Below are 23935 nucleotides of genomic sequence, written 5' to 3' on the forward strand. Positions count from 1 at the left end.
GAAGGGGGCAGCCCTTGGGGCAGAGCGACCGCGTGGGCCCCCCTGCCAGCGGCCAGCAGCAGCTGCGATTATCCAGGAGGGAACTCCTCTTTGGGTTTTTGTTTTGTTTTGTTTTTTCCCCCCGTGACATGCCTGGAAACACATGCAGTGATTTACCACAGCATAGGCACTGCCCCAACTCCGCTCTGGGAAAAACGCGATTTATTGAGCAGACAGGTGGTAGACTTGAATGGAAGGCTTCAGATTGTTAACCGCGGAGTGAACAGAAGTAGGCAGAGGTGTCGGATTATCTTATCAAGGTCACAGCTGCAGCCGAGGTTGAGAAGAGCTGCCTCCCTGCCCCGACCTTGACCTCCTGGGGGGGCCGCCCTGGAGTCAGGCAGTGCCCCAGCCTGGGCCCAGCCAAAGCTGGGGTGGCTGTGCCCCCCTCCTGCAGCCCGGTCCAGGCAGCTCTGCCCTTCGCTGGTGAAACAGTGAATCCTCCAGGTCTTGGGCTGAGAGGAGCGGGCCTCCCGGACTTGGCAGGGAGTAGGCGAGGATTAACATGACGCTGCCAGAGCCACAGTGTGCCAGGTGCTGCCACATAGGAAGCTGAGAGCCCCTGCTGAACGTGGCTGGAGCCTGGCAGGCCCACAGGGCCTATTTGTAGCTAGGGCCCGGACTGCTGACCTGTGACATTCCCTGCCTGCCAACCCATCCTGGAACAAGGCCAGTTCAGAACACATTCCCTTCTCCCCTTTCCTGCTCTTCCCTCACCACAGCGGGTAGGGTGGGCTTTAATTTTTTTCTCCTTGAGTCTCCCAGCTCCTGAGGTGCTGATGTAGTCAATATCTCGTGAGAAAGCCTTCCAGTGACAAAGAAGAGCTGGCCTTGTAATGTCAGGGGCCATCAACATGCACCTGCTCCCCCTGCCCTGCTCACAGTTCCCCATCAGCCTCTGGGCCACTCTCTGGCCCCCTGGCCTCCTGCTGCAGGTGCTGGTTAGCTGCCCTGGCTGCTCTGGGGGCAGCTGAGAAATAGGCACAGGGCTTCAGGGAGGAAATGGGTGAAGCCCAGGATGTCCTTGGGCAGACAGAAGCAGGAGGGACCCAGCTGACACCTCCCCCAACCAGAGCTTCAGAGAAGAGCGGCAGGACACACACAGAGGTCATAGGGAGCCGAGTGATCCGAGCCTGCTCTGAAATGGTGTAGCTGTCAGCAGATTAGGGGCCTGATCTCCAAAGAGGGTGCTGGCCAGCAGGGCGAGGGAAGGCCTAGAAAGGTCAGGCATGGTGGGGAGGAGCTGGCAAGAACTAGGAAGTCCCTGGGGAGAATGACAAGTCCTAGGGCCAGAGATGCCAGCATGGCAGCAACTCTGGTGCCAGGGCAGCCTGGTGGGGGGGGGGGGTTCGGGGAGGGGGTTGAGAGCTTTGTATTTTGTTAACAAACACTGAGATCCATTGATGCGGTGTGGGGCCTGGCAGAGGTCAGAGCAGAGGGGTCCCTGAGGCCTGTGCAGCCCAGAAGCCCAGACCCCTCCCTTGGCAGCCCTTGCCTCATTCCTCTTGTGGCTGAGGTACTTCTTTAGCCATTTAACTGAGCTTGGGGATGGGACTCCTGGTCTGTGTGAGGCAGCAGTGGGTAGCTCTTGCCTCCCGACACCTCCACCCTCCCCGCCGCACACACACCCAGAGCACGCGGTACTGGGGCTTGACACTACCCATCCCAGAAGACAAAGAGAAAAGCCCACTTCCGGAGAGGGACAAGGCAACTCCATTTCTGGTGAGATGTGGTGGCAAGAGGCTAGAGGCTGCTTGATGGTTTGGGATCCCCCAGTAGGTAGTTGCACCCCACAGCCTCCTGTCCTCCATGAGAAGAAGCAGTTCCATTTAGGGTCCCAGAGATTCTGGGGGCCAGGTACCCCCAGCCTTGCTGGAGTAGAGAAGCTGCCTGGCCTGGGCCCCAGGCCTGCTCACAAATGTTCTGGATGATTCTGCAAGCAATGGATGAATTCACCCACAGGCTGGCTCTCATAGCATATCTTGTACACAGCCATGAACAGAGGAAACCTAGAAAGGGGAAGGAAAGACCCAGCTCAGCCTTCTAGTATACCCCGACACCCTCACCCCCACCCACTCCCCAGCCACCTCCTAACCCTCCACTCCCTACTTTCCCACATTTGAGCCCAGGCAGGTGCTGGCTCTGAATTTCTAATTGCTGAGAATCTGAACTCCCTAGTCCTGGGTTCAGGGTCAGGTTGTTTTTTAATTGCCCTCCTCCCTGTTCTATTAAACTTGCCTGCATGATTCCCTGGCATGATCTTTTTGTTCTAGATGAGCAAGTCACTTAACCACTCTAAAGCCTCAGTATCGGGGTGCCTGGGTGGCTCAGCAGTTGAGTGTCTGCCTTTGGCCCAGGGCGTGGTCCCGGAGTCCCAGGATCGAGTCCCACGTCGGGCTCCCTGCATGGAGCCTGCTTCTCCCTCTGCCTGTGTCTCTGCCTCTCTCTCTCTCTCTCCCTCTCTCTCTCTCTTTCTCTCTGTCTCTCATTAGTGAATGAATAAAATCTTTAAAAATAAATAAATAAAGCCTCAGTATCAACTGTAAATTGGGACCAATACAACAAAGCAATAAAGTGATTATGTATTAATGTAAAGGGCTCAATAAATGCATTTCCTTCCTCCCATCCCCTTGCACAGCCTGCTTCCTTTACCTGGAGGCTCTCCCCTGACCAGCCATGAGCTGATCTTCTGAGCCTGTTTCATACTCTCTTATTCTTGGATTCTTTCCAGACCAACAGAGCTCTGCTCTGACCACCCCCCCCCCCCGCTTTGTGCTCCCTGAAAAGGAGCACCTTGACACAGAGACTGTCCTCCTCACACCTCAGCACCCAGGACAGGATTCAGGGTACAGGGGGGTTGGCCTCCGGATAGCGGCTGAGAATGGGGTTGATGGAGAGAGAGGTGCGACAGTCAGTTGAGTTTATTTCAGCTGCCCCAGAGCTCCAGTCCCCAAAGCAGAGGACAGGAGGAAAAGGACCAAAAGTGAGGCTACGTGGAAGGGTCCAAGCGATGTGGTATGAAGAACACTGACCCGGAGGTGGTTCAAAGGCTATGAACTAGCTGGGGGACAGCGGACAGACCAGACTCTCCAAGCTCTAGTCTCCGTAAACATGAGGTGTGCCCCCCCACCCACCCCACAGGTCGAGGAGGATGAGAAGCTGAGGCAGCGAGCGCTTCCCCGGCGGGGCTGGGGCGGACACCTACTTGTCCACCATGCCCTTGTGCTTGAGGACTTGGTGCAGCTCCCGGGCTGTCAGGGGCCCCTGCAGCTTCTGGCCATTCAGCATCTCTTTCTCCAGCTGCTCAATGGACTGTGAAGAAAATAGGACGGGTAGACGGAAATGCGAGAGGAGGGTTGTCTGTGGGAGGTGGAGTCTGGGGTTCAGATGGGGGTGAGGCCTTAGGAGGGTGGAAGGGCTGGGAATGCTCACAAGTCTTACTGTTTGTGCTCAAGAGATGCCTCGAGCCACGTTCTTCTACCTTGAACCCATAGGGCCCGCCCTCCTTCTGCATTCTCCCAGGGTCCCACCTTTCCTGTGCGGGCGAAGGCCTCGGCCACCTTTCGGTTCCGCCCTCCGTAGCAGGTAGTGATGAGGTCAGCAACACCGCAGCTCTCCAGGAAGGTGTCACAGGACACAGGGCCGCTGCAGAAGAGCTTGGCAAAGGCGATCATCTCCATGAGCCCCAGTCGGATCACTGCTGCCTTGGTGTTGTCGCCAAAGCCCAGGCCGTCACAGAAGCCAGCCCCCACGGCCACTATATTCTTTGGAGAGTGGAGGTCACGGGTGAGGAAGGATCCCCTCCTGCAGGCCCCTCGGCACCTGCCTCCTGCTCCTTCCTTCAGCCGTGACACACCACTGGGTAAGTGAAGTCAGTGGGTGAGCTCCCCAGCTATTTCCACCTAGTGATTTTCCCATTTGCTGTACCCCACCCGGCCTGTGCTCCCTGGTTCCCCAACCCTGCCCCATATTCCATCCTGAAAACCAGTCTTCTGTCCCCGGGGCCCTCCCAGCCAGGACTATGCCATTCCATATCCCTGATGTTGTCGGCTCTATCCAAGATCCAGAGTTCTAGCCATCAGTCTGCCTGGCTGCCCTGGATGTCTTATCTCCCATTAGCCTGGGTGCCTCCCCAGGACATCTCTTCCCCCGGACCGCCCCCTGGAGGCAGGGATAGGGATGTCCCACAAGGAGCTGTAGGAAGAAAGGAAGAAGGAGGCCCAATGTCTGAGAGTAACTGGCAGGGTGGAATGACCCTGGCCTTACTGCGGCAATTCTTCGTCCCAGTGTGTGGGACTTGGTGGGGAAGGGGCCCAAGAGTGAGAGCCCGGAGCATACCCCATGGCTGCCTCTGCGCCCCTCTCACCTTTAAGGCCCCACAGATCTCCACCGTATCCACCTCTTTTACAACTGTGATGCGGAAATTGGGCGTCTGCATCAGCATTTTCAGAAGTTGTCCTTGGGTCTGGTCCTTGCAGCCTAAAGTGGGGAGGGGGCAAGGCTTTAAGAGGAGATTCTTGACTCTTCCCACACCTGCCCTAAGCAGGACCTGTACCCCTTTCCCTGGTTTGGGGGTGGTCCCAGTCCTCCCTCACCTCTGATGCTTGGGTCTCCTTCCTTTGCCTGATTAATGGGGAGAAGAGGGCGAACTGGGGGAGAGGGGAGAGTGGAGGGGGTGTAACAAGGTGCGCCGCGTGTGTAGGTGATGATAGGGCTCTCACCAATGGTTGTCTCACAGAACTTGTCATCAGCCACCTCGTTGGCAATGTTCGCCCCCATCAGCACACTCATGGGGATGCCAAGGTGCTCCCCAATCACTTCAGAGATGAGCTTCAGCCCCTTAGGGCCCTCGTCTATCCCCTGGGCACAGGATGGAGCTCAGGCCAGATGCCCTCTATGCCCAACTGAGGGCTTCCCCCCCAGAAGTCCTGCCCCTTCCAAATTCACCATTCATCAGGGTCCCTCCCCAGAGGCTCTGCCCCATTCCAACCCATCCAGAGCTTGCTGTGAAGAGGGTAGATTGCAAGTGAAAACAAATCCATTAAAAGATTCGCCTTCCATATACCTTCAATTGATCTACCTCTCCAAGGCCATGTATCCCCTCCACATCCCTAAACAACCCCCCACCAAGTACCAAGTACCCCAAACCAACTTCCATCCCAGCCACTGCCCCAAACCGGCTTCCCTTTCACATTCCTCAAACTAGCCCACTTCTCATACCCCTTGGCATCCCTTGTATGCCTCCCAAATTCCTCAAGATGTTGGCCTCCAAACCAATCGCTTAACTACTCCCCCACACACCGCCCTCCCCAGTGGCCCCAGCACCTATTCTCAGGCTCCCTCAAGCAACTCCTCCTCTCTCTCTAAAAGACCCTTGGCCTGCTTCTGCCGTTTTCTGTTCTCCTCTCTTCCCCGACCCTGCCCCCACCCCCAGCAGTTAGCTGCACCCTCCCCATCCACATGGAGATATTTCTGGCACCTTAATAAGAGATACACCAATGGCATTTGCCTTCAGGTGGCCCTTGAGCTGACCACAAATCTTGCCGATGAACTGATGGGGCACCACAAAGATCAGGATGTCAGCGTCCGTGGCAGCCTGGACCACGTCTGGGACAGCCACCTGTGGGGGTGACCAGTGCTCATGGGCCTCACAGCCTTCCCCCAGCCCCCGGGAGCCTGTGCAGGAGATCTAGGAGCTCAGGAGTGAGGCTGGTGGGGGAGAAGGAAGGGCAGCTGGGAGACTGAATCTGGGAGGGCTGGACTCGGAATGAAACACCATATTCCCTCCTGTCGCCATCGTGCCTCTTGCTCCAGCCGCCCGGGGCTCTTGAGGACTCCTGGGAGCCTCCTCTCAGTGCTCGCCTAGCCCTTGGCTGTGGGACAGCGAGGGAGGCCACAGGACGCCTGGGCTTGGCAGGAGGAAGAGGCCAGGTACGATTTCATCACCACCAGCAGCTTCGCAGGGCTCCCAGGCTAGGAAGGAGAGCCCTTCCTGCTGTCGTCCCTGCTCGTCCTCTCCAGGCTGGGAGCAAGCCACACGGTTTTGACCAGGGACCTTAAGTCCAAGGAGTAGCCTCCAAGTCAGTGAATAAGTAACAGGATTACAACCTGAGGCAGGTGCTTCCCAGACCCCCAGCCTTTGGTTGCCATGGAAACTAACTTCCTTGCCCTCTCCCCCTCTTTTCTGCCTGGGAGCCCCTCAGTGTATGGGGGTGCTGGGAGTTCAAGTTCTCCTCAGTCCCAGAAAGTGCCAGGAGAGCAGTCTGGGGGGTGTGCAGAGGGGGGCCCTGTGCCTAGAGCTGCCCTCCCAGGATGCTTCCCAAGTCCAAGTAGCGGCTGAAATAGCCCCCTCTCAGGAGGAAGCACCCTCCACTTCCCTCTCCCTTCCTTGCAGGGTTTTGGGGCTCACCACGTTGGGGGGCAGCTTGTGCCCTGGCAGGTATTTGACATTCTCGTGCTGCGTGTTGATGATCTCTGTCAGCTTTCTCCCCCCGACATCTTCCTCAAACACCCACATGGTCACCCGTGGGTCAAAGTGTGACAGCTGGGCTGCATTGCCACCCACAATCTTGGCAATAGCTGAGCCCCTGGTGGGAGGGGGAGGACAGAAAGTGGAAGAGTCAGGGCGTGAGGGAGGAATGGTGGTGGGGAGGAGGCACAGGGTGGCATTAAGGGATGGCCCAGCAGCCCACCAGATTTACTTGCCATCGTCCTTGTGACCCCCCACCGCCGTGAAAGTGTGGCCCCGTCCACCCTACACTTTGCAGCTGGAGAAGGGGCCCAGCCTTCTGATCTGCCCACCCACACCCCCCAACCCAAAGCAGCTTTTCAGGCAGGGAGCACTGGAGAGGCTCCGTTCCTGTGGCAAACAGGTGCAGCTGCCCAGGTGGGCAAGGACGCGAGAGGTCTGGGCACCATCTGCCCTGCCCCTGTGCCTAGCACAGAAGACAGCAGGGGTGGAACAGAAACTGGACGGCGTTTCCTACCCACCAAGCCTCTCTCCCTAGCCCCGTGTTCTTAGGGAAACCTCCCCTTGCCCCCACACTCCTTGACTGAGCCACTTACCAGTTGCCGGAGCCTATAATGCAGACTCGCTTGCCAGCCATGGTGCCACTTTTCTAACTGATTCAGCTCAGTGCTCCGCGCCCCAGCTCCTCTGCCGACTAGGAGCATATAACTCCGCCGCACGTGGGTGCAGCCAAGTCCCGCCCTCCAGGGGCGGGTGGGGAGGCGGGTGCCCTGGGAGACAGGGACTCTGGCAAAGCCAGGGAAAGGGGAGAAAAGGGTAGAGACAGGTGGGGAACAGGAATGGGCCAGGGGCCAGGCCCCTCTTCCGTTTGGGTTTGCCAGCTGATGGTGCTAGTGAGCTTCTTCCCCTGGCCCTAGCCCTCCCTCCCTGTAGTGGTCTCATTTTGAGATCTGCCAAGAAATAGCTCAGATGAGGAGCAAGTGACTGGCCCCCCCTTATTCCCTGCTGTCCCCCAGCACCAGAATAGATTGTTTTCAGTCCTATTAGCAGATACAGGAGTGCTTTCTTTTCCAAGGTAGGAATCACCCCACATAGCCTCCTAGGACCCCAAAATCTACTCTGCAGGTTTGTCCTCTAGCAGTGACAAAGACTACATGTCACTGGCCCTACACTAGCTCTACTGCCAGGCTGTGTGTGAGTGAGGTGGGTAGGTGTGTGCTCACCTTTAAAGATAAGACCACATAAGAAGGACGCCTGGGCGGCTCAGTGGTGGAGCGTCAGCCTTTGGCCCAGGGAGTGATCCCAGAGTCCTGGGGTTGCCCCTGTGGGGAGCCTGCCACTCTCTCCGTCTCTCATGAATAAATAATAATATCTTAAAAAAAAAAAAAAAAAAAAAAAAAGACCACATAAGAGGTAAGGGTCTGCTTTGGGGGTATCCTAGCCCAAGAGTAAGAAGAGACTCCAAGAGCCCAGAGAGACAAGGTCATCTCAGGGACTCACCCTTGGGCCTCTCTCCTCACCTCCAAGGATCCTCACCTGATTGTCTTCTACAAAGAGAAGGTGGGAAAGGTCAGAATTAAAAGCTCTGATGTCAGTGGCTTACATTGCTCTTGCAGACTCTGGGCTTAAGGAAGAAAAGGACAGGAGAGGAAAGACAGTGACTAAAGGATTCCCTGTCCTTGAGGGGCTTTGAGCTTCCCTCGATCCTTTCTCGGGTTTCCCAGCTACCACACTAGGGGCTTCCTCAGGGTGGTGGCTGGTTTGCAAGCCCGAAAGGGAAAGGGAGGCAGGACCTGGGGCAGCTGTAACTTCTGCTGAGCTTTGTGGTCTCAGATCCTGTAACTGAGAGTAAGTGAGGGGTGTGATTTGGGACACAGAGATTGGAAAGAACACATCGAGCAGCCCCGGACTCCATATCACCCACAGCCATCTGTTTGACAAAGAAGAGCAGCAGCTCTGGTTTCTAGGCTGATCTGGAGTGGGGCAAATGCCCCTAAGGCTGCAGCTGTCTGTGCACCTTGGCCTAGAGGGCAGACACCACTGTCTGCTCACGTGCTGACCTCCTGGCTTGGCAGACTGCTGAGTGGGTGTTTCCAGCCCTCAGGGCCACTGCCTGCAGGCGACAGCCACGAGCACTAGGCCAGGGGGGAGTCTGTGTGCAACCGCTGAGCGAGGCTAAGTGGGTCTGAGGGCAGGACTGTGGAGAAGAGGTTTTTCTAAGTTCCAGGGACTGGCCCGGAGGAGCACATCGTATCCCCTCTCAGGGCCAAGGAGTTCCCACACGGGAACATACGTGAAGATGGTAGCTGATGGTTTCCCTGAGGAGTGAAACCGCACCTGCTACAAAGCCGGCCTCCCACAGATCGCTCATCATCGCACTGGCACGGAGACAAAAGGCACCAGTGCCAAGTGCCAGCTGGGAACACTGATTATGGGTGATGGAAGAGAAAGAATGCTTCTGTCCCTGGTGCACGTGGTGGGAACCCCAGAGAATGGAGGTTTATGCATAAAATAACCCCCTTGTGTTTGCCTAAATTCTCCCATCTCCCGTTTGGCCCTCAAAATCATTGTCAGTAGTATGGAGACAAAGAATTTGTGCATTTATATAGGAATAGAGTGTGCAGATTCAGAATGGGCTCGTCACAGGAAGTTATCTCTACCACTAGAGCTCTTTTCCCAAGAGCGAACTGTAGATTATTTGCTTGAAATTAATAATGGTTCATCAGCCATTCATTACACATGTAATTAGCCTGGGTGAAAACAGATGCCATTTCAATGTCCTTGACATCAATTTTTTCCACTCCAAGTTATCACCCCACACGTTCTTGTTTTCCCATCCTAAGTCAGATAAACCCCCAAGTTCCAAATTGGGAACAAGCTGCAACCTTGGCGGGTCTGACCGCGTGCAGGCAGTACTTGGGCGTTCCCATTCACGAAGACAAAGGATAATTTTTTTCACAATTTGGGAATGTGGCCGCACTCATCCTACATTCTAAACCCACTTCTTGGGTAGAACTAAGCTAGATAGTGGTGCCAAGGAGGCAAGTAGGAGCCACCAGGCGAGAGGCAAGCATATTATGATGGCGACTGCAGAATGTCCCGCTTGTGCTAAGGGGAGCTCAATCCTGAGCAGTCTTCCCAGCCCTGCCGAGGGGCCCCAGGCTGTACTTGGACAGCACAGCCCTCCCATGCTGCTCGGAAGAACTGAAATCTCACTAGGGCCCTAGAGTGGAGCCTTAAGGGAACAGCAGGCAGAGGCACACAGAGGTCCTCAGCTAGGACCTGGCTGGATAGGGGCCCAAGAGGACCTGCCCCCAAGGTGGCTCAGGATCAGCAAGCCTACGGCGCCTGCGCACACCACGGGGAGAAGATAAGATGGCAGTGGCACGGCCTTGGTAGTACCTCCCTACCTAGAGCCCGGGGCGGGACTCTCAGATCCACGGAGGAAGCCCAATGATCCCAACCAGTACCCAGCCTGCTCAGACCAGCCTGCTCAGCCAGCGGGCTGACAGAGCAAGCTCTGGAGAACCTGAGGTCCACAGCGCAGAAACCTCGTTTTCCACCGTATCCCTAGTGCCTAGTACCGCAGCTGGCACACAGCAGGTGCTCAGTCAATATTTGTTAAATAAAATGAACAAACACCATGAGTGTGGCTAATGGTATTGGAGAAAGAGCTCGGGGAAAAGCTCTCCCTCAGTAGGTAGGGGGACCCATCCTTCAGAAGATTCTTTTATTAAAACTGGGTGACATCGATAAGGGGACAGTACAAAAAAAATTTTGGTCCATGAAAAAAACATAATAATTCCGTTAATAAAAAGTTATCTTCAACAGGGACACTATGTAGGAGTGCTGAACTTCCTTCTCCTGGTTCCAGCCCCAAGGACAGAGGTTGTCCAGTGTCTGTGGGGAGAACCTCTTAAGGGAGGGATGGGACAATGGTCAGAAGGGGAAGATGGAGAGAAAATTCTGTCCCCGGTGTGGAACAGGCAGGGTTATGGGGCTGGAGGATGTGCTCGCAGGAGCCTGAGGAGGGGGTGGGGAAGCAGGGGCTTTGTCAGTTCTGTGGGTTTAGAGCCCAGGCTGAACGGAGTCCCCCTCTGTGCCCAGCTGTCTCCCACCCTGCTATGTTGAGTCTGCGAGCCTGGGGTATGCTAACTTGGGGTGATACAACCTGGAAGAAGAATCTGAGGCTCTCCTGGAAAGATGCAAAACCATCTCAGTTCCAAGGGGCCAAGATCACAAGGTCCTGCTGCTACCTGAGGGGTCTGAAGCTTTGAGGGCAGGGGCTGGGGAGTCACAATCCTGTGAGGCAGGGAGAGGGAAGAGTCACAAACCCAACTCAGAGCTATTCGCCAGCCCTAGGCGCTTTCACTCCTCAGTGCCCTAGAAGTCACCAGTGGGTGTCAACTGGGCAGACAAGGGACAGGAAGACAGGGATGGCCCAGGGCTTTTACCCGTTTGATTTCAGGCCTGTTTCTCCACGAAGGGGTGGGGGTGGGGGGGCAGGGTGGAGTGAATAAATGAGTCACACCTCCAAGCAACAGCAGGAAGGAATAGCCTCTGCTGGCAATGACAATACCCCAGGTTAGATCCCTGGGGCTCTGACAGGGAAAGGCAAGATTCCCCCACCCAAATGCCCTGCGTTAGGACAGATAGATAGCAGGGGAGCCTAAAAAGAGCAGCTACAGGGAGTGTGCTGGGAGGGAGCAACAGTTAAAGAACAAACTCCAATACTGATGTGGACCCCCTACGAGGGAGTAAGAGAAGCACTGAGACAGCAGGCCAATCCAGAGGGCTGCGGACTGACCTGGGGCTCAGTGGGGCCCAAGAACCGGGGTTCCTTTAGTGCTAGAGGGCAAGAAGTAAAGGGAGAGTGTGCTCCAAACCTGTGGAGGGAAGGAAGGAAATTGGATTCTGTTATCCAGAGAGCCAAGATCAACTAGCTTATAGAGTGCCCCCAGGCCTGAGTCTCAGAGAAGGGACTAAAGCTCCCAACTCCTGGGTCTCTGAAGGGCAGGATCAGTGTAGCTGGTCCCCTTGAAGACCACCTGGCCTTAGGCCCAATCCATTCAATGCACTGGTTACCACTACAGGTTCTCTCTCTAACGCTACCTAGAGGTCCTATGTAGACCAGGGGAGGGTAGAGGCACATGGGAACTTTGTGGGGCAAAGGGAAGCTGGGGGACAGGAAGGGATGGGGTGGGAGAAGAGGGTGACAGGTGTCTTATGAGACAGAAATGTGAGACCCTCTTCTTTCTGATGTTGTCCTTGAACCAACAGCATCCCCTGGGAGGCCCCAAGCAAGGCCAAGGCAGGTGCTATGAGGCAGGTAGCACAGGGCCCAAATAAGAATCGATGGAGCCAGCTCAGCACTGTGGGAGAGGCCCTATGTATTTCGGATTCCCAGGGCTTGCTCTAATTCTTGTCGTCTCTGCTGCACCTAGAGAGAAAACAGTGGAGGGAGCAGAAGATGAGACAAGCCAGAAGCTGGCACCTCATACTACTGACATCCATCAGGGGTTCAGATCCCTGCCTTTTTGTCTATTTCCCACACCCAGGCACCTACCTTGGAGTAGAAGTATCGGCACACGGCCTCCTGAGCCCAAGGCTGGAAGTAAAACTCAGCTCGGCGTTCTTCCTCTGGGTTACCCACCACATCGGTCATGGTCTGGGGGACAGGGAAGGGGGGAGAAAGAGGAGAAGGACTTGTTTCCCTCCTTCATACCTGTTATGGATGAATTGTATCCCCCCAAAAGACGACAAAATCCTAACCCCCCAGTACCTGTGAATGTGACCTTATTTGGAAATAGGGTCTCTGCAGATGATCAAGTTAAGATGAGGTCATTAGGGTGGGCCTAATCCAACAGGACTGGTGTCCTTATAAAAAGGGGGAACTTGGACACAGAGACAGACATGCACAGAGGGAAGATGATGTGAAGACACCTGGAGAACACCATCTGCAAACCAAGGAATGCCTGAGGCTATCGCAAGCTGGGAGAGGGGCCTGGAAACACATTCTCCCTCCCAACACCCTGACTTCAGACTTCCAGCCTCCAGATAAAAATAAATTTCTCTTGTTAAGGCACTCAGTTCGTGGTACTTTACTACGGCAGCCCTCGCAAACTACTAACACAACGACCAAAGTCACCCCCTGCTATTAATGAGTCATTGCTCTCTTCTGGGATCCTTTCTGGCACCCCTTGTCCTGTGTTCCTCTGCTCAGCCTCCGTAATTACAGTCACCACAGGACAGGAGAAAACTGAGGGCACGTTTCACTCTTTCGGTACTCACTCCCACCTCCTTGCCTGAGCTTATGGTGCTCTCCTCTCTGAGGATTACCGCAAATCCGAAATTTGCCATGGAGCGTTCCCCGGCTATTCCAGCCTCACCCATCTCCGTCTTTGAATTATGTCTTTGGTAGTGGTGAGTTCCGATAATGTCTTACATACTTTACAACTTTTTTTTTTTTTTTTTTTTTTTTGCTTTACAACTTTTTAAATTGTATCAGTCGGTTCCCTTCCCTCTAAAAGAAAATAACCTGGTCTGAAACAATCCTTTATTTTTTGCTAGTAACCTCCTTGCTATCAAAACTTTCCATTCTGTGCAAGTCCTCAGAATGCCTATTTACTAGAAGGGATGCTGCCCAGTTCATGAATCATTGAATAAAACCAATTAGATCTTCACATTTTAAATAAATAAATAAATGCATTAATCCTATGAGCCTAGTTTCTCCAAACAGAACGCAAGCTGCTTTGAAAGCAGAGATCCAGTTTTCCACTCTGCATCCCCTCCGATACGGTACACCAGTGACACCTCATAGTACGTACTAGATGAACACTCGATGGTTCCACCTCCATTTCCCTACTTGGTTGTAAAACGGACCCGAGAACATGCTAAAGAAAATCTGGTCCTTCACCTCCCCTCTGGCTCTTCTACCAGATGCTACAAAAATAAAGCAGATGTGTGCCTCACTGATCTAAGTCCCTTCGCACCTTTCCTGGGTTCTTTACCTTGAGGTCCCGGCACTGGGACTGAAGCCAATCATTGATGAAACCCTGAGGGTCTCGGGCAAAGCTCAGCATGAACTCCCGCTGGGTCTTCAGCTGATTGATAGTTTCTATTGTCTCATGGATCTGAAAGGAAAAGAAGGAAGCTTAATAACATTTCAAACTGGGAAATGCGACCTTAAATGGCAGACGGGGGCAGCCCGAGTGGCTCAGCGGTTTAGCGCCACCTTCAGCTCAGGGCGTGATCCTGGAGTCCCGGGATGGAGTCCCACATCGGGCTCCCTGCACAGAGCCTGCTTCTCCCTCTGCCTATGTCTCTGCCTCTCTCTCTCTGTGTCTCTCATGAATAAATTAAATCTTTAAAAATAAAAATAAAATAAAAATAAAATAAATGGCAGATGGTGTCTGCATTTCCATGTGCCAGCCACTCCCAACCTAGGCCCAGAGTGCTGCCCAGAGCCTCAACTGCTCCAGCACACGGCATTCTTTCAGCAGCTGTGTGCACTGTGTCACACGCCCCATGGGAGGGAAGTTTTCCTTCTGATCCCTACAATGTCCACTACAGGTGAAGCCACATGGTGAATACTTAATCCACAGCACAAATAAGCGCAAAAACATTCTGAGGTAGGAGCGGTGGTACAGGCAGCTGTCTCAAAAGCCATGGCCCAGGGGGGTTTGTCCCTGCCCTTCTCTCATCATCCATACTCTTCCTGGCAACTTCCTTCACTGGCACATCTTCCATTACCACTGATGGGTTCACGAGTCCTCAGTCTGCAGATCAGAGTCCACTTTCTAAACTCCAACCACTCTAGCTGCTTGATAATTCAAGACACATGAAACTCTGAAACAAAATTCACTACCTTTCCCCCAATATTCACTTCTGTTCTCCGGTTGCCAATCTGAATGAACACTACTATGCATCCAAGCGAAAACCGTGGGAGTCATAATGCCTTCTCCTCCCTCAAGCCACACTCCACTGACCCCATATGAAGAGTATCCAAATCTCTGCAGGTCCAAATCTTGACACCTCTGAGATCTGTCCACTTCTTTTCATCCTTATTGTCAGTACCCCAAGTTCAGGCCCTCCAAACCATGTCACAGGCGTTACTGCACTGACTCCTCAGTGGCCTTCCTGTCTCCAGATCTGCCTCTCTTACAACTTGCTCTCTGCCTTCCTGCCAGTGGTCATTCTAAATGCAAAGAGCATCGCTACCTCCAGTCTTTGGGACAAAGTATAAATAAACCAGTTTCCCTTCTAAAGCTTCTTTAGAATTAGACTCCTGCTTCCCTATCCAATTTCCTTCCCCCAAACTTCCCATTCCTAGCACCCTAAGATATATCTAGCACACTAGACAGCTTGTATTTCTTGAACATGCCAGGCTCACTCTCATTTTGGGACCTTTACCTACCCTGTTCCCTCTTTCTGAATGTCCTCTGCCTCCCACACCCCTAGGCACTATCCTTTCTCCCCTTTCATTAACTCTCACTTTGTCCTTCAAGATTTAGTTGGGGTATCAACTGATCCAGGAAAGCGTCCCTGTGCTCCTTTGTGTTCCTCAGAATGGTTTCTAGCTTTACCTTCATGGACAATGTCTATCGAGGAAAATAACAGTAGCAGCAGCAGTTACCATTTGTTTTCACTTGCCAAACACTGTGTCGTCTTTATGTACATTGTCTCATTTAATCCTCATGACAATCTTATTAAAAAAATGATACTGTCGGGCAGCCTGGGTGGCTCAGCGGTTTAGCGCCGCCTTCAGCCCAGGGCCTGATCCTAGAGACCCGGGATCAAGTCCCACGTCAGGCTCCCTGCATGGAGCCTGCTTCTCCCTCTGCCTGTGCCTCTCTCTCTCCTTTTCTGTGTCTCTCATGAATAAATAAAATCTTTAAAAAAAAAATGATAGTGTCTATTTCATAGTTCAGAAACAGGCTCAAAGCTATTAAAAGCTATAGCAGAATCATAACAGCCAGCTCCAACTGGCACCAAGCACAGTGCCTGGCATAGATTAGGTGTTAATACATTCTGAATGAGTGCTAAGAATCAAAAGATAGCCTAGAAGCTGTGGCAGAGGGCTGGTGGCACCCAAGGTACCCAGGACTGGGGCCCCCTACCTTGTTGTCTAGAGTAGCAATCTCCTGCTGGCTGGCGGTAGATAGCAGGAAAGAATTCATCTGAGTCTTCAAAGTATCATCCACTTCCACATCGATGTCATAACAAGCAGTCTTTTTCTGATCATTTGGGTCAACACTGGGGAGGAAACCAAAGGGGACTAGTAAAGGGCTTGTCCCTTAAGACCAATTTACACAAGATCCAGAAGAAGGCCTGAGAATGAGGGTAAGAGGTTGAGAGCAAAAACACATAAGAGAACTTTTGCACATAACTGAAATTTCCCATACCTTCCTTGTGATGGTAGCTACATGGTGTCATGTTTGACAGTCTCAAACTATACTTCAAGAGTGTATGACCTATTGTATATAAACCCCAATAAAGCTGTTGTTTTTTTAAAAAAAAAATCAATGGTAAAAATTCAAATGGTACAAAAGATATTCAGTGAAAAGGAAGTTTCTCCCACCCCAAAAGAAACTACTACTGTAGTATCTTATATATCTTTCTCCCTATTAAACAAAATTGACCCTGAAAATAAATTCAAATAAAACACACACTACACAAAAGGCTTAACTTTAGCACAAGAATACAAGAGAGATCAGCTTCTAATGATCCAACATATAAATTGTAGGAGTTACTATTGGCTGAGTGACAGTTCAGGATATAAAGAAAGGAAAGCCTTTATCAGAATTAACATGGAGTAAGGGAAAGGCTGCAAAGAGACTACAGCCAAACCACCTGCTGCTCTGAGGAGGAGGAAAGGCATTCCCTCACCCCATATCTAGTGGGATGGAGTGTCCCAACTAAATCTTGAAGGACATCTTCTGAACAAAAAAGTGGGAAAGGATAATGGAATTGTTGAGCCTCAGGTTAGAATGTTTTACCAACCACAGAGGAGATGGTAGCCCATCCACAATGAGTTGGTAAATGTCTAGCAACCGATTCTCCAAAAGGGGAGGGAAAAAAAGCCAATTTGCAGCATTTGTGGATTTCTGTGGTTTAGATATTCCCAACCTGGTTGATTACAAGCTGCCAAAGTTGTTTTACTGATCAAGGAGCTGGGATGAAATGTGCAGTAACACATCCTAACACAAGTATCCCCTGCTTCTTTATTTATTTATTTTTCCCCCCTGCTTCTTTAAAGTTCACATTATGCTGCTTTGCTTTTCCGAAAGACTTACATTAGTTTTTCCAAGGATTTTCAGGTTTATGAGAACCCGCAAGAAGCAACACTAGCATTCAGGATTTGTGCTGCAGCAGTATCACAGAGGCAGTGCGCACCCCAAACAGCAAGTGGTGCCCCCAAGCTCCCTCTCTGGGAGATCTAGAGTCAGCATCTCAGCAGCAAGCCACCACAGCTTTGATTTGTGTCTGTGAGCATGTGGACTTTATTTCTGTTTATCTTGTGCAAAAGAGGTCATTTTGGGCGTCTGAGACATTAAAAAAATTTTCCATTTAAATTAATGGTAATCACTTTGCCTTTTTTTTTTTTAAGTTTTTATTTATTTATTTGAGAGAGTGTGCGCGAGAGAGCACAGAGGGAGAGGGAGAAACTGACTCCTCGCTGAGCAGAGAGTGATGTGGGGCTTGATCCCAGGACCCTGAGATCATGACCTAAGCCGAAGGCAGACACTTAACTGAGAAACTCAGGCATTCCTGTTTTCTTGCTTTATGCCATTTCAGCTTAGAAAAGCTTTCACAAAAAAAATAAAAATAAAAAAAAAAATAAGGAAAGCTTTCATAGGAACGCTCTACTTTTGGATAGCAGGGGAAATGGGCTAATATTTCCACTATACAAACACAACAGACATAAGAAACCTCAAAACCTGGGACGTCTGGGTGGTTCAGTGGTTGAGCGTCTGTCTTTGGCTCAGGGCATGATCCCGGAGTCCCGGGATTGAGTTCCACATCAGGCTCCCTGCATGGAGCCTGCTTCTCTCTCTGCCTGTGTCTCTGCCTCTCTCTGTGTGTCTCTCATGAATAAATAAATAAAATCTTAAAAAAAAAAAAAAGAAAAAGAAAAACAGAAACCTCAAAAATATAAATACCAGTAAGATCCAATAAAATAATCAAGAAGTAATGAGTTTTTTGGGTATAGGTTATCCTCTTTTTAACTAAACTATAGATTTGAATAATTTAAATAATTGCTATTTGACAACCTGCTTCCTGGAAATTTGACAACTGGATTGTCAAAGTTGGTACCAGCCCACTCCATCACACTGCTGCCTCTCCTATACATGCTCACCTGATGACATGATTAATGATGATGGGCTCTGGTGGCATAAGCAAGGCATGGAGCCGCTGAGGGATCTCTGAAAACTTCATACGTTGAGACTCAAAGATCTGTGTGAAAGAGGAAAGGTAGCTAAGAAGTTGGCATTTTGAGCACAACTAGAGCTCCACTGGACTCTGGCAAAAGAATGGGCCCTTTTCTTACCTGCTGGAGGTACTTGTCACAGATGACAAACTCCCGCTCATGAGGGTCCTGGAGCTTATGTGTCTTAATATATTGCCACAGTGCTTGGATGATCACTGGACGGGTCTGGGTGTGGATGCCCAGGAGCCGAGCCAGACGAGGGTCTAATTTAAACTGGGGAGGCTGCAGAGAACCAAAGAGTAGAGGGATGAAGCTAGGGAGCTAGGTCTATATGTATTTTGGGGTGCTTTAGCGTGGCCATGCATTCAAGCCATTCAACAAGCATTAACGTAGTGTTTTCTCTAGGGCCAAAAAACACTAGAAAAAACTCAGAGATGATTAAGACCCTTTCCTTCTTTTTGGGGAGTTTATCATATGGTGACAAACTACCCACAACTAGACATAAACCTTTAAATTATCAGGCAGGCTGCTGATGGGAGATGGCTGTGAAAGCAACAGGGTCCCCAGACATCACCACAGAATACCTGGTAGTCTAGCATCAGGAGGACAGTACACCGTACATTCACATCTCCTGGCCGTTTCACCTGGAAGCCATCCGTCTCCTGGGTAGTGGCGGTCCTGTGCCACTACAGAGAGGAAGATGTCAGGGGGTGCTCTCCCAGAGGAAGAGCTGGGGTGGGAGGGAAGAGCGTCTGTAATGACTGAATATTCAACTTTGATTACTGAGGCTATTGGAAAAGAGCAATAGCATGAGACATTTCTAAACATCACATAAAGCTCTGGGAATACTGTCTGTACATAAACAGATTTAACCTTTGATTCTGTTTTGAATCACATTTAAATTAGCCTAAATGGATAACACATATGTGCACAGTAAAATAATGTGGCTATAGTTTCTTGAATACTTACTATGTTCAAGAGTATTCTAAGACATTTTGCTGGGATCATCTTATCTAATTCCCACAACATCCACATTAAGACACAATTAAACCTATTTTATAGGTGAGCAAGCTAATGCTTAGAAGAGTGGAGTAACTTGCCAAAGGTCAAACAACTACTAAGTGGTGGCACTAAGTGGTGGCGCTGTGACTTGTGAGCTCTGGCGTGTCTGATTCTAAGCCCAAGTTCTTAGCCACTATACTCTACTGCTATAAAATCAAATTAAATATATTTATAAATTTCTATCGATTCTATGACTTACTTCCCTTATTAGGTGGTAAAGACCTTCCCATGTCTCTTAGTAGTTGAGGTTAAGGGATTGCGGCTACACTGGCAAAGAAAGGAGCAGGTTAAGTTCACTCAGAGAGCTGGACTGTCTCATTCTGTTTTGACTGTACCCCAAAGAACACTGTGTAACCAGGCTTTACAACAAAGGATTTCTGATGATGTGGGATGTGAATCTACACAGAACAGGAACCAAAAGGAAGTCCCAGATCTATCTATAGAGGTAACTTCGTAAGGACCAGAAAGAAACCTATTAGTTAACGCCCCCACCCCCATTACAGCACCTGCTATCAGGAAGAAGTATGAGGAGGGTGTGGGTAACTACATCTCACCATTATTAATAAGTAAGATGCAGAGATGACCTGGAATGTATAAGAGGCCTCCATCAGAATTTCCCTTAGGGCAGCAACCAGGAAAATAACATTAAAAAGGTGGGGCAAGTCAGACTGCAAGAGCTCTTGGGTTCAAACAGTAGCAGAACTAAACACCTAGTGCCACCTGGAGGTCAACGTGCAAACTGCGACAATAGTACTGTATCCAGGGGAAACCCTTTATACCTCCCCCTCTCCCTAAGCATTAAAGTTTGGCTCCCAAGTCCACCATCCTCCAGTCATGGAGTCAAAGCCTACAGGATGGAACTACTCACTTCTACCAGATGGTTGTCTGGCCCATACAGGTCTTTGTCCAGTTCGATCACCAAGGACTTAAAAAAGGAAGAGAATTTCCTCTTTTGTTTGGTGGCATCATATTTGGACAAGGCTGACTAGAGGAGAGAGAGGAAAGGTCACATTAGAAAAGACCAGAAAGAATTTCTAAAGATAAAGTCTCATTAAAAAGGAACCCACAATAGCAATGGGGGAAAAAAAAAAACCCTCAAAAATGTCTGCAGAATCTCTCTCAGGAGATGGTAAGATAGGTGCCTGTGGGTATTAAACCAATCAAGGTAGCCAGAGAACCCTGAAGAAGCAGCCAATAACACGTACAGGGTCACTGACTTACCCACCTCATTTCCCTTAGGGAAATGAGGCAAGTTAAGCCAAACTGCTGCCTGTAACAAAGCGAGTCTGAACAGAGAAAAATCTGACTCTAGAGGGGAAATGAATCACAGGCAATAAGCAGCCAGAACAAAAACAGCTTTATTTGGATGGAATGACACCACCAGCAGATGGACTGGACCTATATAGAGAAGGAAGCTCTGACACAGAGCCCCAGTTCTCCTGCAAAAATGCATCCAAATTAGCTTGCTTATGAAAAGCTAAAAATAGAGAATGTAAGGGAATGAAAGGTGAACTTCTGGGGTAGGAAGTTTTGGGGGCTGCCACCTGTCAGCTGATGTTCCCCATGAAGCACAGAAAACTATCCCACTGCCACTGTGAGAAGTCTCCAACGAAAGTTGCGAAGGTGGAGATACTACAGTGGGAATCGAGGACCTCCAGGACTCAGAGAGAAAAGTAGGTCTTCCAGTGCTAAGTGCAAACTCACTTGATTTTAAAGAAACAAAACCCAAAAGCTGAATAACCTGCAGATGCTAAGTCCAATGGCCAGCACCATCAGGAGGAAGGTAAACAACAAATCAAGTCCTGGAACAATAAGGTTCTCGATATGATACCACAGCGAGGGCCAGGCTGTGGGAGCGAGACACAAAGAACCATTGTCTTTTAGTGCAGGGAACACAGTGATCCTCTCCCTGCTGTTCTCAACAGGAGCTGTGAGCACCAGTCAGGATTCCTGCCAACAAGACAACACCGCTTGCTCCCAGCAGCTCCCGCCCTAGACGGCAACCACAGTGGGCTTTGAACTCACATCCTCCAGGAGCCGTCCTTCTACCCGAAGCTCCCAGGAAGCCACCGTCCCTTCCCCATCCTCGGCATCTGACTTAGCCGGGTTGAAAGTGTTAGAAATGAAAATTCGCAGCTTCCGTTTTTGCTGAGGAAGGCAGAAACAGGATTGATGATGGGGCTTCAGTGGTTTGATACTGAAGACAAGAATCTCCCCCAAACCCGCAAATTACTCCTAACAGACTGGCTTACTATCTATCCAGTCCCTGGGGTGGGTGGACAGAGATTCCATCTAGAAGAATACTGGCCCGAGTGCAAGTACATACACTAGGATGCCAAACTGACAAGAGTCATGCAAGATGCCGGGTTCCCAAGGTGCCAGAACAGTTATGGCCACAACAGGGACAGGGCAGATTTCTGGTGCAAGAGACAGCAAGGGCCCCTCCCCCCTGGCTGTTGGATTCTAATGTAATTCTCAGTTCCTAGGTTCGTAGGCGGAAGGGAGACGTAATTTAAATGCCAAGGAGAGCTGTGCTGTGCCTTTGATTTCTCATCCTAAGCCTACTGAAGGTTCCCGAGTCCTCTCCTTTGGCTCTCTGCCTAGCACTCTCCTGCATTACCTTAATGGGACGTTTCAAGGCCTCCTGGATATCTAGCCGTTTCCTCATGATAGTCTGGTCCAGCTTCCTTTCAAAAGCCAAGAGATCCATATAGGCCTGGGATTCTGGTACCAGTTCACGAATCTTAGGAACAAAAAAAGGTATCACTGGGGTCTAGAGCTGACCGCTCCTATTTTCAAACGCAGCACCTCCTCAGGAAGACCCTGGACTCACCCTTTGAGGTAGAATTTTGTCAGCCATCTTCTTTTTCTTTGCACTGTTTGGAATAAATACTGTTATCAGGTTGGGATGGAACTAGCCAGAACATGAAGACAGACTGGTCAGCACCTCCATTTATAGGAAAATGAAGGGACTGCAAAGCGCCTCTCAAATCCAAGGCACTCTGCCCACGCCCACCCCCACCCCCTACCCATGCATTCTGAAGCATTCTGAAGAATGAGCACCCATCTGCTGACGCAGCATCACCACCTCTGGGTTCAGGCTCTCCCATCACCTGTGTCCTCAAGGGCTGGCTTCCCCCCTCCTTCCTTCCCTCCCTCCCTCACTCCCTCGCCCCAGGGTCAGCTTACTTGTGGTTTCGATTTTGGACCGCCTGCTGCTGGACCTGCTGTATCTGCTGAGGTGCAGGTCTCTTGCGGGACTGGTCCATCCCTGACTGGGCCAGGCCAGGTCGGACTGAAGGGTTCCCCCCATAGCCAGGGGGTCCCATGGAAGGTCCCTGAGGTGTCATTCGGCTGCCTGGCAGCATGCCTGGTCTCTACGGAGAGGAGAGGACCCAGAGATGTCATGGCTTCCCCACTAACCCCACCGACAAGTGGGAGGTGCCGGAGTCCGCTGAATGAACGAGGCTGGGGGCGGCGGGGGGGGGGGCGCAGTGGGGGGGGCGCCCCTCTGTCTCTGAAACCCGAACAACTGGAGCTTCCTGTCCTCCAGGGGCTACAGCCCCAAGGCTAAGCGAGAGCCCGACGACACCCAAACGCTCCCCAGCCTCTCTGGTATCCGACACTCGGGGTCCTCCCCGAGTCCCACTTCTGCTCGGCTGGTACCGCCAGCTCTCCTCCCCGCGGAAGCCGGCCTCCGTTTGCTAGCTACACCCGCGCTCCCCCGGGCACCGGAGCTGCCCGGCGCTCTGCCCCCTCCAGTTCTCACGTGCCCCCGCTCGCCCCGCTTCATCCGCGCGGTGTCCGCACCCCGACTCCCCAGCGGGAACAATGCTCCCGGGGGCAGGTGGGGATGCTAACCGCCTCCCCTCACCCCGACTCCGGGCCCGAAGCCCTCCCGCCGGAGGCCCTCCCACTTCTCCGCCACCCCTGTCACTCCCAGGCCCCCGCTCGGCCCCGCCCCCGGCCCGCGCGCCCCTCCTCCTGCCCCGCTCACCGGATAGGCCGCTCCGGGCATCGGGGAGCGGTACAGCCCTTGACCCGGCGCCGGGCCCATCCGCACGGGAGGCCCCGGAGTCCCGCCCGGACCCAGGGCAGCGGCCGCGCCCGCCCCTCCGGAGGCTCCGGCGCCGCCGCTCGGAGCCACAGACTGGAAGCCCGCCCGGGCCGCCATCTTCCCCGGAGCCGCTGCTGCAGCTGCACAAAGAACCGGAACCGGAACTCCCCCCGCCCCCCGCGCGCCCCCCGCGCGCCCGCCTGTCCGCCCGGCCGGCCGGCCGGCGCGGGAGGCTCGGGGCAGCGAGACTGCGGGCTAGAGGGGGGGTGGCCAGCGGAAAAGGCGTGCTGACCACTCCCTCCCGTCTTCGCGGTCCGGGAGCGGAGGCCATCGAGAAGAACTGCGGGATAGAGAGGCCGCGTGAGCGGGCGCCCCCAGGCCGACGGGAGGACGCCGAGGCCCCGGGCTTTGAGGACCGCGTCGGGATGGGGGACCTGCGCGTGCAGGCTCAGGAGGTCTAACTTTCCAAAGCGCTTTGTCTTTTCGTTTCCTTCCTACTGCCGTAAGCCTGGGGAGCCGAAGAGGAGAATGCACCGCTTATTCCATTTTACAAACCGGAAAGCCGACCTTAGTGAGTGAGTTGGCAAAGACCAACCAGCAAGTTAGCAGGAACGCCAGAGCTCAGAGCCCAGGTCTTCTGGCTCACGGCCCAGGGCTCATTCTGCAGACACAATGCCTCCGTAGCTACCTCACACCAGAATTTGAACCCAACTCTCTCCCTGACCTTAAAAAACCCAACCTGCTTCCGGATTTTAGTTTGGATTTTAACCCTGCCCCCTCCCCCGAAGAATCCTTTGTGCCAGGACTTCTCTTTAGGACTTCTCTTGCCTTTGACCTCTCTCCCCCTTTCCCTGCCCAGTAGTGGAAACCATTTCCT

At 52.1% G+C, this 23935-nt stretch overlaps 2 protein-coding genes and 1 long non-coding RNA gene across 10 annotated transcripts; 1 reads left to right on the forward strand and 2 right to left on the reverse strand.

Moving 5' to 3' along the window:
- Positions 1-184: 184 nt before the first annotated feature.
- GPD1 (glycerol-3-phosphate dehydrogenase 1) lies at positions 185-7875 on the reverse strand. Of its 2 annotated transcripts, XM_072797977.1 has the most exons (10): positions 7732-7850; positions 7105-7294; positions 6449-6626; positions 5519-5659; positions 4761-4899; positions 4406-4518; positions 3570-3803; positions 3245-3351; positions 2833-2914; positions 1396-2048 (listed from the first exon to the last, which is right to left on the reverse strand). In XM_072797977.1, the coding sequence occupies exons 2-9, from the start codon at positions 7143-7145 to the stop codon at positions 2881-2883; spliced, it is 987 nt and encodes a 328-aa protein (XP_072654078.1). In that variant the 5' UTR covers positions 7146-7294; positions 7732-7850; the 3' UTR covers positions 1396-2048; positions 2833-2880. The 2 variants fall into 2 exon arrangements, with proteins under 2 accessions (XP_072654077.1, XP_072654078.1); XM_072797976.1 differs by lacking the exon at positions 2833-2914 and having other exon boundaries at positions 185-2048; positions 7732-7875.
- On the forward strand, positions 3437-12593 carry LOC140617114 (uncharacterized). Its single transcript, XR_012017355.1, has 2 exons — positions 3437-3901; positions 11953-12593. It is a non-coding gene; the product is annotated as an uncharacterized lncRNA (long non-coding RNA).
- On the reverse strand, positions 10225-23199 carry SMARCD1 (SWI/SNF related BAF chromatin remodeling complex subunit D1). 7 transcript variants are annotated; one of them, XR_012017353.1, is made up of 15 exons: positions 22999-23197; positions 22191-22378; positions 21835-21877; positions 21622-21744; positions 21027-21149; positions 19870-19986; positions 18524-18625; positions 18060-18221; positions 17868-17965; positions 15628-15763; positions 13519-13641; positions 12075-12176; positions 11755-11948; positions 11316-11394; positions 10225-10810 (listed from the first exon to the last, which is right to left on the reverse strand). XR_012017353.1 is itself a non-coding variant. In XM_072797969.1 (13 exons), exons 1-13 carry the CDS (start codon positions 23173-23175, stop codon positions 11895-11897), a joined length of 1548 nt encoding a protein of 515 aa, XP_072654070.1. In that variant the 5' UTR covers positions 23176-23199; the 3' UTR covers positions 10225-11894. The 7 variants fall into 7 exon arrangements, 4 of the variants coding, with proteins under 4 accessions (XP_072654070.1, XP_072654073.1, XP_072654071.1 ...); XR_012017352.1 differs by having other exon boundaries at positions 10225-11394; XR_012017351.1 differs by having other exon boundaries at positions 11316-11948.
- Between the last annotated feature and the right edge of the window lie 736 nt (positions 23200-23935).

Source organism: Canis lupus, chromosome 25, assembly GCF_048164855.1.
Source record: "Canis lupus baileyi chromosome 25, mCanLup2.hap1, whole genome shotgun sequence".
Classification (NCBI taxonomy): domain Eukaryota; kingdom Metazoa; phylum Chordata; class Mammalia; order Carnivora; family Canidae; genus Canis; species Canis lupus.

What these genes read in the sequence shown, in the direction of transcription:
- GPD1 (XM_072797976.1), bottom strand. Translation starts at nt 7,145, where the DNA reads ATGGCTGGCAAGCGAGTCTGCATTATAGGCTCCGGCAACTG. An exon ending in ATTATAGGCTCCGGCAACTG is followed by an intron (nt 6,627 to 7,104) that starts GTAAGTGGCTCA and finishes CCCTCCCACCAG; the next exon opens with GGGCTCAGCTATTGCCAAGA. An exon ending in CACAAGGGCATGGTGGACAA is followed by an intron (nt 2,049 to 3,244) that starts GTAGGTGTCCGC and finishes TCCCCTTTCTAG; the next exon opens with GTTTCCTCTGTTCATGGCTG.
- SMARCD1 (XM_072797969.1), bottom strand. Translation starts at nt 23,175, where the DNA reads ATGGCGGCCCGGGCGGGCTTCCAGTCTGTGGCTCCGAGCGGCGGCGCC. An exon ending in TGCCCGGAGCGGCCTATCCG is followed by an intron (nt 22,379 to 22,998) that starts GTGAGCGGGGCA and finishes TCCTCTCCGTAG; the next exon opens with AGACCAGGCATGCTGCCAGG. An exon ending in GCCGATACTTCTACTCCAAG is followed by an intron (nt 11,949 to 12,074) that starts GTAGGTGCCTGG and finishes TTTTCTCTCTAG; the next exon opens with GTGCAGCAGAGACGACAAGA.